Here is a 13,796-nt window from a genome sequence, read left to right on the forward strand (position 1 = left end):
TCCCCTCCTTGCTCTAGGCCTGTAGTCAGCAAACTTCGGCTCGCGAGCCACATGCGGCTCTTTGGCCCCTTGAGTGTGGCTCTCCCACAAAATGCCACGTGCGGGCGCGCACATACAGTGTGGTTGAAACTTCGTGGCCCATGGGCAGAAGTCGGTATTTTGTGGAAGAGCCACACTCAAGGGGCCAAAGAGCCGCATGTGGCTTGCAAGCCGCAGTTTGCTGACTATGGCTCTAGGCTGACTTCTCTTTCACCCCTGTCCTCCCGGAACACGCCCCCTGGGCGGCCCAGGGTACCCCACCCTGTGGATCCCTTTGGAGCCCGACTAAGGGGGAGTCTTCCTAACGTGGTGATGGATTAGCTGACTGAGTGCTCTTTGTGTCTTACTCTTCCAGACAATTTGTTTACATGCAAACTGTGTTTAGTGCCTGGTAACAAAGGGAGGCTGACCTCACTGTGGGAGGACTGCTGCTCGCCTAGCCCTGGGGCAGGGCAGGGAGGACAAGGTTCTGGAAGGCCTAGCCACTGAGGTCACAGGCTCCTCCTCCTCCCTCTCAAAGGCCTGGTCCTCAGGACCTTCACCCTGACTTACGACAGACTGGGGTGTCTGGCTTGCCCTGTCAAAGACTTCTTTGGGGGTCATGACATTTTAGGGCGCAATACAACCCTCCACGGCCTCCTAGTCCCGGGGTGTCAGCGGGGGCCCGAGCGTGCCCCTGGAAACTGTGAATGAGTGTGAGCGTGCTCTGGTGCATTCCCTTTTTTCCTGAAGACTCTGTAGCTCTCTTCAGATTTCTTACCGGCAGACAGGTGGCCCCCATTTTAACTGATGGACTTGAGGCCCCTTAGAAAGAACAGTGACTTCCTAGAGACGAGCCAGGTACAAGGGGAGAGGAGAAAGCAGGGGAAGGAGGGGAGGGGAGAGGGGAGGGGTCCAGGCTCGGTGGTGCCCCTGCCACTGTGCCCGCCTCAGGGAATCCCTGTCTCTGATGCAGGACATCTGTCTGATTGGCAGTTCTAGCCTACACCCAGCCTCACCTGCTCTGTGGCCCTGTGGGCAAGGCAGCTTTGTGGAAGCACCTCGGAGAGCTGGAGGGGGCCCCTGCTCCGTCATCCAGCCGCTCCACCACCCATCTAGCCCCTCCATCATCCAGCCACTCCATCATCTAGCCACTCCATCACCCAGCCACTCCATCATCTAGCCCCTCCATCATCCAGCCACTCCATCATCTAGCCCCTCCATCATCCAGCCACTCCATCATCTAGCCACTCCATCACCCAGCCACTCTATCATCTAGCCCCTCCGTCACCCAGCCACTCCATCACCCAGCACTGACTCAGCTACCTTGGGCTCTGAATTTACCAGAAACATGCTCAACTTTTGGGGCTGCCTGTGCCCAGGACATTGTGCCCCTTGGGACCCTGGAGCAAGGCAGTCTGGTCTCAGAGAACACGCATAACCCGCGAGGCTGCCCTTGCAAGCACCGCCGCACAGAGATAGGCCACTGGAGTGAGCCACCTTCCCATGCTGACCTGCGACTCCCCTGGTCCAAGGCAGACATGCCTGGCTTGTCTGCACATGGAGACCTCCGGACAAGCTGTGCTGTCAACACCCAGGGTTGGTTGTCAGGGAAATTAAATGCATACGCCTTCTCCCCGGCAGGGTGGTGCTGGCGCGGGACATTGGCACCAGCCCAGGGAGCAAGGAAGAAACAAAGCCTCAGACTGGAATTGCAGATTGATCCAGAAAACACCAGCCTCTTTTCTGGTCTGTGCTTATGTACGATGTTTGCAGATCTGACCTGTGATCGGCGGGAAAAAACTCAGCTCTCGGGCAGGTCCACAGCCTCTGTGTGATGGGACCTCGGTGTGATAGAGGGAGAGGCACTGGGGCAGAGTTCATGGCCACTCCCTCCCCCTCCAGAGGCCCCCAGGCAGCAGCCAGGTGACTTCCTTGCTCTATTGTTCTGTTTGTTTCTTTTTCTACCAAAAGAGGGTTGTAGGAGCATTGGGTGGGTGACCTGTGAGGCCCCTCCCAGTGTGAGTGTTCTCCTAGCCTTTTCATTGGTTGGTTGGTTGGTTGATTGATTAGTTCGTTCATTCACTCATTCATCCATCCACCCATTCTATATGCTAGCTGTTGCATTTGAAGTCTGTTTGTGGCTTATCTGGAGGCAGAGACCTAGAGCAGAGCACCCCCCCCCACCATGCTCCCCTCGAGCCCCAGGAGTCAGGAGGGGCTGTGTTGGGCCCCAGCTCACCAGCAGGAATAGGGGCACCTCTTGCTATAGCGACAGCAGTAGAACTGCCACTCCCGATCCAGCACCGACTCGAAGTAGCGGCTCTGGAAGCCGGCCACCAGCCCGTTGTTGGAGCAAGTCTGGTACCTGGAGAGAAAGAAAAACCAGTGAACTAGGGACAGTGACATGCCAGCAGCCCCTTCCAGGCCCGGCTCCCACCGAGGCCGAGTCAGCGCTCTCTCACTGACCTGGATTCCTAACAATTTATTCCATTTTTATGCAAATAATAAAGACTTTCCTGTATTTGCAGAAATGACATATGCTCACCATTAAAATTCAAACGATTCAGCTTCTTTCAACTGAAGGAAATTGGGGGAACGCTGCCCCTGATAGCCCTCAATGAATACATTGTTAGGTGGAAGAATGCATAAATGGGTAGATGGAGAGGCATCTAGAATTTACAAATGCAAGATTGTCTTATTATTCATGCCATTTAAAGTAAAAGAGAATATACTTCATTTTGCTTGACTGTAAAGTTAAAAGAAGACAAAGAGAAAGGCAGTGAATGGGTGACCTTCACATGAACTTTTCTTCTGCTCAAGAGCAGAGCCTGGAGCCCGAGCGCAGGGTGCCCCTTCCCTGGCCCCGAGCAGCAGGCAAAGCCCACGGAGAGCGCTGGGCAGGGGCGGCCTGTGAGGAGCTGGGAACACACCCCAGGGGTTCCTACTTACCCAGGAGTCTCCTTGCTACCGACTCAAGTCTGAGGCTTCAGAGGTCACCCCTGCTCTCTGGTCCACAGCCCTCCCTGTGGCCCATGAATTCTCACTGTGCTGCTCCGGCTGGGCCGCTGCGGGTCTAGGAATGGGCCCCCTGGATCATCACAGCTCCTCCCTGACTAAGCACTGGCTTCCAACAGTGTGCTCACTTCTTCCTTCTGTCTCCAAAACGACTCCCTCCTTCTCCTGCCCCAGTCCCTCTGGTACCGTGATGTTTGCTACTTTTCCATGAGAAGAGGGTGCTGCTCTCAGGAGCCTGGGGGACCCGCCCCACCTGGCGCATGAGGTCTCACAGCCCTTCCAGATGAACAGGCCTTTAGCCCTCTGGCTCTCAGCGCTCCTGCCCACCTGGCCACCGGCCGCGGCCCCTCTTGTGTGTGTCGCGGCCTGACTGACCGCTGCTGGAATGCAACCCTGTTTTCCAAGTAAAGTTAAGTTTCCAGAAAATGCCGCAGGTAAAGTAAGAGGTGCCTGTGCTGATGGGTGGGAGGTGTCTTGCGGACAAACAAATGTTTGTTTGGGGGTTTCTCGATCTCGTTTTCAGTTCCTGGAAATGGTCTCGTGGATCCGACATTGAATATGTTTCCTGTCTCTGGCCAGAAAGCATCTCCTTTTCATTTATGTATTGTTCATCTATTCATTCATACACCTGTACCTTCAAATATGCACCTAATCCTTCCTTCCTTCATTCTCCAGCACATTTGGTCTCGGCTACTCTCTCTATCAGTCGCTGTGCTTTCGTGCTGAGAGAAGAATTGAGGGATGGGCTTGGTCCTCAGTCACCTGTGCACATGAGCCTGAGACGTCAGGGGAGCTCAGCTATAGATCAATATCGCAAATCAGGGTGTGCATCGAGGCCCCTGCCCTTGGATGGTCTAGTCTCATTTGTGCTACCATCACTCCCATCCCATCAGGAATATCTCCACCTGCTCAGAAAGGGCTGCGAGGGTCTGGATAGTGGGCAGTGGTCTATTCTGACCCTGTTCCAGCAGCGAGTGAGAGGGGAGGCCAGTACAAAGCTCTCAGAGTATCTGACGTGAGAAAGTGCACAAACTGGTGCTGTCCGCAACCTCTCTCTCATGTTCCTGCAGTCCCACTGTCCCTGCAGTCCCACCATCCCTGCAGTCCCACTGTCCCTGCAGTCCCACCATCCCTGCAGTCCCACTGTCCCTGCAGTCCCACTGTCCCTGCAGTCCCACCATCCCTGCAGTCCCACTGTCCCTGCAGTCCTCGCCGTCCTCTAAAACAACCCTTCCATAGGAGCGGCCTCAGTTTCCCTGAGCTGGTGTCCCATTGTTTTGATTTGTCCTGTGCCCCCTGATCGCCTCAGGGAAGAGTGTTCCCAGGGCAGAAGTTCCCACAAGTGAAAATAACCTGGCGAGATAAGCTGGCCTCTTCCTGGGGCCCCCCAGGGTACCTCAGCAGGCAGCTGGCCCCACGGTCCTGTGTGGACAGTGAGTGTGTCACCCTCTTGCACAGCATCTCAGATAACACTGCCCGTGAAGACTGGACACAGGCCTGGGCCTGAGAACATGTGGGGAGTTAGATAAGCGAACAGAACTCCCTCCCTGCTCTGGCCCTTGCCTTCACATGTTGTACTGAGTTGCCCTGGAGTTTGGTAGTGGCCAACACAATGAAATTATTCCTTCTAGAATGGATCTTTGAGGGGGTCTGTTTCCACACCCCACTATGTGGGAGCAGCGTAGCAGAGCAGGTAAGAGCATGGACTATGCTGCTGGACTGGAGCGCCAACCACTCCCGGCTGGGTCACTTTGGCAGGCTTCGGGCCCTCTAATAGCCTCAGTTTCTCATCTGTAAAATGGGGATAATAATAGCACATCTATATCTATAAAAGGCTAAGTGACCGACCATCCATCAATGCAACCATCCGACTGACCGACCGGCCAGTACATATGACATGCACTGGCAACTTAAAAAAAAACATTGACTCTCGCATGCATGATACATATAAAGCTCTCGCTGGTGCCAATTGCACACGTGTGTTTTGACCTGTCATTGTCCATCGTGACTTTGGCTGACACTTCTATTATAGAGAAAGGGCAAATAGTGATATTAAAATATTTCTTCTAATTAACTTCCTTTCAATGTGCATGAATCCGTGCACCGGGCCACTAGTACTTAATAAGGTTATTTTGAAGACCAGACATACAATTCTGGAGACAGTGTCTTTTAAGGCTTAGTAAGTTCTCTATTATTGTGACTATACTTTCGTTTAGTCCACATGGACTATGCTCATGAGTATGCTCTGTGAATGCCACCTTTGGCTCTCAGTCTGCAGTGAGTGGAGAACTGTGGACTCAGGGCATTTCCTGAGAGGTGTTCCTTAAAACAAGCTCTCGGCGTTGGCTGTCTCAGGGGCTGACACACACCTGCTTTGTGACATAGATGCTCCAGTGTGACATGTGGCTCCCAGGAGACGGTGAAGTCCGTGAGGGGAAAAGATCTTCAGTCTGCATTCCCCACAGAGCCTGGCGCTGGGGTCCAGCAAATGTTTAATGGAAGAATGAAAGAACAAGCGACTGATCTGGGCCTGGTCCATTATCAGAGGCAGAACTGACTTTGAGGAGCTCATCACTTGTGGAGAGTGGCTCCCAGGTGGCTAAGTGATATGGGCTGTGGGAGGTGCAGCAAGTAAACAAAGCTTGATCAGGTGCATGTAACTGAGTAGATTCGAAACCCACGAGAACTTTGTAAACATCTTGACCATGCCCTTACTTTGCCTTGTGGAATCCGGCTATAAAATAAAGACTCGGCTTGCAGGCCATGGCACTGTCTCTCTAATTAGCGGGTAGTATCCCACCTAGCCCCAGCTTTATTCTCTTGTGTCTTCTTTAATCCTTCATCACCACCCCCCACCCCCAGGTTCACCCATGGCCGTGCTGGCGCGGCACAATCACTCAAATCCAGGAAGGGCCCTGAAACTCGCTCCAAGGAGTTTCCAGGGGCTCAGCCAGGGATCCATCTTCTCCCGCCACCTTCTCCCTCCGGACAAAGCCTGCCCTGGGACGAGGCTGCAGCATGAATACAGCTCCGGGCATTCTCTCCTCGGGTCCCCTCCCTTCCAATCGACCCCCACTTTTTAAAAGCATCTTATTTAACAAGACTCCCCTAAACATTCAGGCACCAGCTGCAGGATTGCACACACAGGCACCAGGCAGGCGAGAGCCGTGAGGGCCCCTTGAGTGGGAGGAGACTCAGGCAGCCGGAGGGGCTTGCACTGCTCACATGATTCAAAGCCAAGTTTTAAAAGGAGCCCCTGTGGGGAGCCAGCAGACATGTCCCAGCCCTACCTTAACGAGCGGAGCCGTGTGGGGTCTCACCTCAGGCACCATGAGGGCTCAGGGAAGTGATGGCCAAGATAAGAAGGGCCAGGAGTCAAGCTCAGATTTTTCTGGGGCCAGAGCTTCCGTCCACAAGCTCTCAGGGAGCACAGAAGGCTGCCCCGAGATTGTCCCACTTGTGGCCCACCCCCGGCCAGGCTGTCTCCCTGTGTTCTGTGTTCCTTGTTGAGTCTGGGCTGTTGGTCAGGCCGAGGGATGGAGGCCAGGACTGTGTGTGCACACACTGGTTTTGTTGGTGAGGTCCTCCGGGGAATGATAGTCTCCCCTCCAGTTTCTGCTGGTCGCCATCCAAACATATCGAAAGCCCAAACTCTTAGCAAGTTTGGGGTGGTGCTGGGGCGGGCGTAGGACGGGGTGGAGGAAATCAGAGCCGTCTTGGTCGAGAGCTTGGTCGAGAGCTTTCCTAACCCCACAGGTGGGCGGGCTGGGTGGGCTGCTCTCTTTTTCCAGCTCCACACACAGATGTGTCTGTGCCCAGAGCTCCTGGCCCATCCCCAACCCACAGAGCAGCTTTACCCATCGTCCAGCCCAGCGAGGGACCCCTGTGTGGGGGAGACCATGTTGCGTAGCCTCCGTTACCCCTAAGGTTTCTCCCCCACCCGGCTTGATGAGAGCTTGAATTGCACTCAGATTCATTCTTTTAAGGAATTCGTTGGCTGCTGTTAATTCTGTTTCCCCCAGATTAATACTCTGGGTTTCTTTCAGGCATGAAGAACTGGCCCACAGTCTCAGGATGGTTGACTCTTTTGACACATGTTCATCGGAACCTCCTCTCTGCCCGGTGCTGTGCTTGGTCTGGAAGCCTTTCCTGAGACCTGTATGTGAGCAACGCCATGACGACCCGGGAATTGGAGAGAAGTCTATTGGTATTAAAGACAGAGGCCAGAGTAAGAGGCCGGGGGGGGGGGGGGGGGGAGGAGGGGGCATGTCAGGGGAGTGACAACCCATAGAGACAAACCCAGCCTGGGGCAAGTCTGCCCAGTCTCGGGGCTTTGAAAGTCCTGGATTCTGGTCTTGAGCTGAAAAAATAACTCCATGCCCATCGCATCCTTTCCGCTGAAATGGATGCCACTTCTGCAAAATCAGGGCGACAATTCCTAGCCTGAGAGTTCCACGAGAAGGTTCAACAGATGCTGTATGTCAAGTGTCAGCCACAGAGCCCAGCGCTAAACATGTTACTCCAAGGTGGGCGGAATAGTGGTTCTTATTATATTATCGTAAATAGTTATAATTAAATAGAAAGAGAAGCCACATCCTCGTCTCCAAAAGCCACTTTCTGCTGGGGCCTGCACAGGAATTGTCAAGGTCGAACCCTCCCAGTGGGACAACGGGCTGAGCCTCAGAAAGTAGCATCAGAGGATAAAACACCCGGAGGCCTCGCTTCTCGAGAGGTCTTTCTGCCTTGACCATCCAACTCATCCTGGTTTTCTTCCTCGTGTCACGGTGTTACCCTCACACATGGCCTCTAACCTGCACTGTCACTGAACTTTCTAACCGTGTGACGCGCAGGCGTTGTCCTCCTGCCCGTGGTGGGAGCTGAGCATTCCTGTGATAATGCTGCCTGGCGGGCACTCTGCTCGCCCCCTGCCCGCATCTGGTAAGAGCTCTGCTCCCTTCTCCATGTCCAGGCTTTAAGTCTGCTGTCTGTCCACCAGGTTTCAAGAGAAGGAAGCAGGAACAACCTGGATGGAAGGACAGAACAGGGCAGAGAGAAATACAAATTCTCCCAGCACCAGCTCCTGCCCCGTGACGCGGGGGAGGCTGCCCGAAGGCCCCGGGAAGGTCCAGATGATCTTGGGAGAGGTACGTAAGTCCTGAGAGCATCCCCGGCCGTGCAGGGCCGCAGGCTCAACCGCTGGAGCTCCTGGGCATCGATTATCCCAATCTTTGAAAAAACCAAGAGGTGTAACCCACCTCGGCCTCTCCCTGAAAATAGGAGAGCTGTTCAAGACACTCCTAAATGCACAGGTAATATTTATAGATCATAACGGAATTGCATGTTCCCAAGACAAAACACTGCACATCGGGGGCTACAATCCAGCAATTTGTATTTCCACTCCAGCCTTATGCCTTTCCAGTGCTGTAGTAGTTATCTCTTTGAGTCTCAGTTCCCACAGCGTCGTCATGCCATAAGGTAAGCAACTTTACCGAGAACTCACCACGTGCCAGGCCCTGTGTGTACATTCATTAATTTCACCAACAAAACAGTCCAACAGAACGGGCTCAGATAGTCCGTTGTCCACCCCCAGCACCTTTTCATTCTCAGGAACTCGGGTTTAGAGAGGTCAGTAAGCCCCTGAAGGACACGGAGCAGTGATGCATACCTATCACCTCATTGAACCTCACAGTCCCGGGGTCTGGTCTTTGCAGAGGTAGCAACTTAGAGAGTTGACATGACTTGCCTACAGGGAGCAGTGGGGCTGCCTTTGGGAATTGTTCTGTTTGACTCCAAAATTCATAATCTTTCCATTATGTCAGTACACAGTACCTCAAAGAAACGCGCACACACACACACACACACACGCACATGCACACGCACACGCACACACACAGAGGTATCCTGGCTCTGGCAGTCCCTAACTGATCGGGAAGATTATGTCTGACAAGCACCCAGACAGGAACAAATCCCCTCAAATCCCCTTCTGGAGCCTCGAGCCTCAGCCGTGCTCTCGGGCACAGCCAGGATTCATGTTTGCGGAGCTCCCCCAGGCAGCTGATTCCTGTCCTCAGGGGAGGGGCGTGGAGGGGAGGCTGGCTGCTCTGCCGCACTCAGCCTCCTGGTCCTCAGGGGTCACCCTACATGCACGTGATGCCTCTTTAGCGCAGCACCCACTATGGGATTCAAGAGTAACAGTAACCTCTGCCCGCAGCGCTGTGGCCCCAGCCGCCCGCCTGGGCTCTGCGGGTTGTGCTGTGAGCAGGGAGCCCCAACACTTCTGAGCTGCGGCCCCTCGCCCCTCATACCAAACACACAGAAAACAGCAGTGCCTGCCCCCAGACGGCTGCGAAGATCAAATGCGATTCGACTGTGAGCGACTCTGCAGAGACTGTATGTCCCTCATCGTCACTGCCCTGGGGTCTGGCAGTTTGAGAGAATAAGCATCTGGGAGTGAACGAAGGGGCAGAGGAGCGCATGAAGGAGGAATATTTAATGACTCTGAAGCACCACGGAAATGAGGGCTGGGGTACTAGCACCTCTAGTTAACGTGACAGTCCCCTGGCTTTCCAATGGCTTCACTCTCTTGGCCTTAAATCCTAGTCTATGGGGAAAGGGCCTTGCTCTGGGGTGAATTGGAGCCCCCTGCCACCCCTCCCCCCAGTGCGGAGCCTGATTCTGTGACGCTCTGTTTGCATTAACTCCCAATATGCACCCCGCCGCTGGCATCCTGTTTGCTTTTAAATCCTTTCATTTTGGAAAAGTTAAGATTCACAGATGTGTGAAGGTCACACAGGACCTGTGAACCTCCCCCTCGCTTCCCGCAGGGTCGGCCTTCAAGCTCGGGCGCCTGCACGCACACCCAGGAGTTAACGTGGACACCACTCAGCTCCAGGCTGGAATTAGATCCACCGGTTTTTCCACTGATGCCCCTTCTGCTCCGGGACACGCACCAGGACACCACACGGCACACAGCCGTTATGATTTTGAAATAAGAGGTTTACTAGTGGAGTTTAAGCTCAGTGGGACAGTGAGATTTCAGGGCTCACAGAAACCTAATAACAGGGTGCCAGCCATGCTCTGTGCACGGTTCAGAGGCTCTGGGGGGCCTAACAAGCCCACCCCGCCCAGCGGCAAATGCAACAAGCAAGAGTGAGGTGTGAGCATAAAGCTGAGCCCTCATTGTAGACACTGGAACCCCAAGACCAAAGGCGTGGCAAAGTGGTGTCCCCGCAGGAGGATGGCAGGATGGAACCCCCTGAAGCTCCCGCTGGCCTGGCCTGGTCTTCACTGTGCATTTGGGGGACCCGCCACGAGCCAGCATTATCCTACACACTGGGGGAGTATCCACACAGGGCGAATGAGACAGAGTTCCTAACTTCACCAGGCTTCTGCGTGGGAGGAGACAAACAGTATGCAAAACCAAGCAGGACATGACAGGGGGCCCCCAGGAAACATCGAGCAGGTGGGGGGGGATTGAGAGGAGGTGGCCTGGATGGAGGGCACCTGTCACTCTGCCTACACCTCGCCTTGGTCTCAGAGCTGCCATCGAATTGCCTCTGGCGATTCTCTGAAGCCCAGGGGAAAGGCGGTGCCTTCAGACAGGACACAGTCCCTCCATCGCTGAGTCCCTGAGCCCAGTCAGCCTCCTCCAATCCTGGGTTCCCTGAGCCTGCCTTCCCGCCCGTGAGGGGCCAGGTGTCTGATTTATTTATTTATTTATTTTTATTTATTCAATATTTACCAGTTTCTCTGGAGCAGATACCTGTTAGAGCAGATACCTGTTAGTGACTTCTACAGCACTCATTGTGCTTGTTTTCAGCCTTGAAAATATAAGGAAATTAAATTATCTCTTTTTAAATTGAATTTATTGGGGTGACATCTACATATATAAAAGGCTAAGTGACTGACCATACGTATGTCCAACTGACCCACAGGCCAGTACATATGACTCGCACTGGCAATTTAAAAATAAACGTTGACTCGCACATGTGCAATACATATAAAGCTCTCTCTGGCTCCAATTGCATGACTGCTTTAATTTTATAATTCTATATTATATATACTATTTTGACATGTAATTTTTTGCAGTAACATAATTACTGCATGAATCTTTCTTCTAATTAATTTCCTTTCAATGTGCATGAGTCCGTGCTCCGGGCCGCTAGTTGGTTAATGAAATCATGTAGGTTCAAGGGTGCTATTCTATAACACATCACCTGTGTGTTGCACTGTGTGTCCACCCCAAGTTAAGTCTCTTTGCATCACCGTTTATCGCCCCTGCACCCTCTCTGACCCTCCCCACCTCTTTCCCTCAGGCAGTCACCACACTGCGTCTGTGTCTATGAGGGTTTTGTTTTTGTTTTGATGGATCCCTTCATGGGCACTTAGTTTAGGTCAGGGTTTATTTTAGGGCTCTGCTCTTTCTCCTGCAAGCGTCCCAGCAGCAGCCTAACAGCTTCTCGAGTGATGCCACACCTTTCTTGTTTTCTGGAACGAGGAACCAACTGCCCACGGCCATAGGGCCACTCGGTGCTGGAAACAGGGGCTGTGAAGCTAGGTTTCCTGATTCTAAGTCCAGAGCTTAACCTCCTAGAAAATTCCAGCCCCATCTTGTTCCACGCAGGTCCACATGTCCCACAGCCTGTGCCTCCCGAGCTAGAGAAGATTCCAGACGACTGCCGAGGCACATCTGGGACCCAGGAAAGCCTCCTGCCACGTCTGAGCTGAGCAGCCTGCACACTTCAGGATCCTGTCTCGGCCGAGCAGCCGAGGCAAGCAGCCACGTGGGCCCCTGAGCCACGTGGCCCCTCAGCCACGTGGGCCCCTCAGCCACGTGGGCCCCTCAGCCACGTGGGCCCCTCAGCGCGTGGGACCCTCAGCCGCGTGGGCCCCTGAGCCGCATGGGCCCTCAGCTGCGGTGGAAGCACCATTAGAGCTCTGTCCACTCAGCCAGTGTCCTCAGCAAACCCTGTGCACTGTCGTCCAAGCTGAGAAAAGAGCGGTCAGACTGCCGGTCCCAGAAGGCTCCCCGCCTCTTGGTCCCTGAGCTCTGCTTGGCCCTGGAAACACACTTGGATTTTTCTTGCTGGAGTTCAAGACTCCTCTCCCCTCTTAACATAAACCCCGCAGGCTCATTTAGTTATACGAGGCAGCCAAATTGCACAGAATCGTCTATTCTTCCCCCAGAACAGATTACGAGCCTGGACGGGAGAGATAATTGCTTCCCAGCCACTGAGCAGTCCCTCCCTCCAGACTTTCTACTGAGACTGGAGTCTGAAGTCAAAGCATTAATTATCTAAGAGGCAAAGAGCCTGTGGGTGGCGGGTGTCCGTCCTGAGGGGCTGTTTCAGGTTTGTGCATTCTGTGCTCTGTGATTAGCAAGGGGGGCTCCCCAGGGAAGCAGCGGGGACCCTCTAACTCTGCACACTCAACGTGAGGAGGGAGCGGAGGGGAAGGGAGAACCTGCCAGCCAGCGTCTCACTTGCCAAATGAAATGATGTTATCACCACTCCCTTTTCTGCAAGGCATTTGGGAGTTAATGACAAACCAGTCACAAGTTGTCAAGTTGAAAAGCAAACATCACTTGCCTTCTCTAAACAGAAGGACAAACAAGAACAGCAGAGGCAAGAAAGTCCAAGTGCCTGTCAGGGCCCAGCAGAGCCAGAGCTGGGGGTGCCCTCCCAGGCCTGCGTCTGGACGTTCATTTTCCAAGTGAGCAGGCAGCTCAGGGAGCTGAACCCCAGGCCCACAGTCACCGGCAAATTGTCTTCAGAACCAGGACCCTGACCCAGGCCTCCTGACTCAGCGCCCGGGCGCCTCCTTCGGGGGTGAGGAGCCATCTCTGGGCGCTGCTCTGCTGTGGCTCTAAGAGGGCCCCTCTCATAGGACACCCCTGGATGGGCGACTAGAGGGACAGTTTAACTAGGCCTTCCCCAGGCTCCGTGCCAGTGACGGGCCCTGCTTCCGGGAGTCCCTGGAGATGCCAGTCTCTGAGGCAGGCAGTGGGCCAAAGGGGTTTCGGATAATTACGCCTGCTCACCACAGGCAGTGGGGTGGAGGAAGGCCCAGTAAACGGTCCCCCACCTTCCACTGCCTGTGTGACCCTCTCCCCACTCTTCCACCAGCTGGCTGAGCCCCTCCTCAGTCATGGTAACCAAGCTGGTCCTCAACCTTCCAGAGCTGAGCTTGGCTGTGACCTTGAGATCCCGGCCTCCCCAGGGTGAAAACTGCAGCCTTGAGTCCAGTCCTGCAGCCCTGAGTCCAGCCCTGTGGTTCTGACCTTGTCCCACGGCCCTGAGTGCAGTCCTGAGGCCCTGAGGCCAGTCCTGAGTCCAGTCCTGCAGCCCTGAGTCCAGCCCTGTGGCTCTGACCTTGTCCCATGACCCTGACCTTTTCCTATGGCCCTGAGTGCAGTCCTGAGGCCCTGAGTCCAGTCCTTGTCCTGAGGCCCTGAGTCCAGCCCTGTGGTCCTGACCTTGTCCTATGGCCCTAAGTCCAGCCCTGTGTTCCTGACCTTGTCCCATGGCCCTGGCTCTGGGGCAGGCCGCAGGCCCTCAGTGGCCCAGCACTGTGGTTAAGCACCAATGCTTTGGAGTTAAGACTCCTGGAATCCAAATCCTGGCTCTGCCACTTTCCTGAGGAAACCCCTGATCTCTAGACCTCAGTCCGTCCACCAAAATCACCTACAGATTTGCTCTGAGCATTAAATAAGAGAGAACTGTGGTGCCGCTCAGGGTACGCGCTCAATAAACGGCCGCTGT

At 54.3% G+C, this 13,796-nt stretch overlaps 1 protein-coding gene across 1 annotated transcript in view; it reads right to left on the reverse strand.

Annotated features, from left to right (window-relative positions):
• DPT (dermatopontin) overlaps window positions 1–13,796 on the reverse strand; it is a 31,525-nt gene that overhangs the window by 15,104 nt on the left and 2,625 nt on the right. Inside the window, exon 2 of the mRNA XM_014465118.2 lies at window positions 2,260–2,386. Coding sequence (XP_014320604.1) covers window positions 2,260–2,386 — 127 coding nt within the window. The remainder of the gene's footprint in view (window positions 1–2,259; window positions 2,387–13,796) is intronic.

This window comes from Myotis lucifugus, unplaced genomic scaffold (genome assembly GCF_000147115.1).
Source record: "Myotis lucifugus unplaced genomic scaffold, Myoluc2.0 scaffold_279, whole genome shotgun sequence".
Classification (NCBI taxonomy): domain Eukaryota; kingdom Metazoa; phylum Chordata; class Mammalia; order Chiroptera; family Vespertilionidae; genus Myotis; species Myotis lucifugus.